The 1,534-nt window shown below is 56.6% G+C and overlaps 1 protein-coding gene across 1 annotated transcript in view; it reads right to left on the bottom strand.

The window, feature by feature from the left end:
* Positions 1–119: 119 nt before the first annotated feature.
* CLCN6 (chloride channel, voltage-sensitive 6) overlaps positions 120–1,534 on the bottom strand; it is a gene marked incomplete at its 5' end in the record, with an annotated part of 8,272 nt that continues 6,857 nt past the window's right edge. The window contains 4 exons of the mRNA XM_009869952.1: positions 120–230; positions 365–524; positions 621–774; positions 1,103–1,231. Of these exons, the coding sequence (XP_009868254.1) occupies positions 120–230; positions 365–524; positions 621–774; positions 1,103–1,231 (554 nt within the window). The remainder of the gene's footprint in view (positions 231–364; positions 525–620; positions 775–1,102; positions 1,232–1,534) is intronic.

Raw genomic sequence — 1,534 nt, 5'->3', positions numbered from 1 at the left:
TTGAAGCTCATCCCGTTAACACTGGCCCAGTTTGTTGGAGATGAAGCGTTAGAGCACTCCCTTCTGAGCAAGAACCCTTCCACAAACCTTAACCCTCACCCCTGCCAAGAGGAGCAACCTTACTTATCCATCTCCACCTCTGTTTCCCACTCCAGAAGAGGCACTCCTCGCAAGTTCACGTGGATGTCATAGATGCCTTTGTTGAAAAAGTCTCCTGTCCATTTGGCGACCTGCAGAGCAAACGGAAGGTCTTCCGAGTTGTTTCTCCAAGTACAGGACCCCTTGGCTTATCACGGCCAGCGATTCAGGGCCGGCACGTGTGCGAGCAACCTGCGAGAAGCCAAAGCCAAGACCCTGCGCTCACCATGAGGGTGATCATTATCGGGAGCCCGTAGGTGATCTCGTTGGTGGATTCGATAAGGATGACGGTCAGGCTAATGGTCATGCGCACCACTCCTCCCAGGAACGCCGCCGCCCCGATCAGCGCAAAGGTTCCCGAGTAGATGTGATCCAGCCCGATGTAGCTGCGGGGAAAGGCAGAGGCCGGAGATCAGAATGATGTGGCCGAGCTCAGCGGGTGTCTGCAGCACCTCTCGCACGCACACGCACACTCGCTGCACCTTTTGAGGAGGTTGGCGACCAGGCGTCCGAAGGCAGCCCCACAAAGCAGTGACGGCACAAAAAGACCGCTGGGCACAGAGATGCCGTACGTCCAGCAGGAGAGTAAGAAATAGAGAAGGAAGAACAAGGACAGGGTGACTGGGCTGAACGTACCTGCAACACAAGAAGAACCGTGACTGAAGGGGCACCGACTGTCGGACAGAGGCAGTCGGCTCACACCATTCGCCCCTCAGCTCGCAGCAGCCTCGCCTCACAACAGCTCCAGACACACGTGAAAACAACGAGGCAGTGACAGAGAGAGGAAAAGCGGGCCTTTCTTCCCGTGGAGGAGGCTTTCGCCTCCTGTGCTAGCAATGCCCCAGAGCCACGAAGGCCCGACGGGGCTCCCAGCCCTGGGGTTCTCAGGACAAAGCCGTGTGAAGCGAGATGAAGCTCTGAAGCCTGAGCACGGGATGGGGTGCTGTGTCTCCTGACTACTCACCGTCCTGGTGGAAAAGCTGCAAGATAGCCGACTCCTGAGGGTTGAAGAAGAGGGTGGCCATGTCGTTGTAGGTTTCGTTTGGGCAGAAAAAAGTTTTGATGCTTGAATTCACATCCTCTGACATACCCTAATGCAGGACACGAGACATGAATGGTTAAAATCCACTTTCTCCTTCCTCAGCCTTTGGGCAGAACGGGAGTAACCCCTGCCCAGGGCTGGCAGTCTGGGGGAGTTCAGGGAGCATCAGGGGCTCCCTGAGTCACAGCCTGAGCTGCTTTGCCAAGTACAAAGGCACAAAGGGCAGCTTTCATTATCGCCCGCAGCTCCTGCAAGCGCCTGCAGGCTTTCGCTGAAGTACCCTTCCCTGCTGCCAAAAGCTCATTAGTGCCCGAGCTCCTCCAGACCGGGACACGCTCCTCACCCAAGGCTCCT

Source organism: Apaloderma vittatum, unplaced genomic scaffold (genome assembly GCF_000703405.1).
Source record: "Apaloderma vittatum isolate BGI_N311 unplaced genomic scaffold, ASM70340v1 scaffold7595, whole genome shotgun sequence".
Classification (NCBI taxonomy): Eukaryota; Metazoa; Chordata; class Aves; order Trogoniformes; family Trogonidae; genus Apaloderma; species Apaloderma vittatum.
This window is presented reverse-complemented; position numbering and strand designations above follow the sequence as displayed.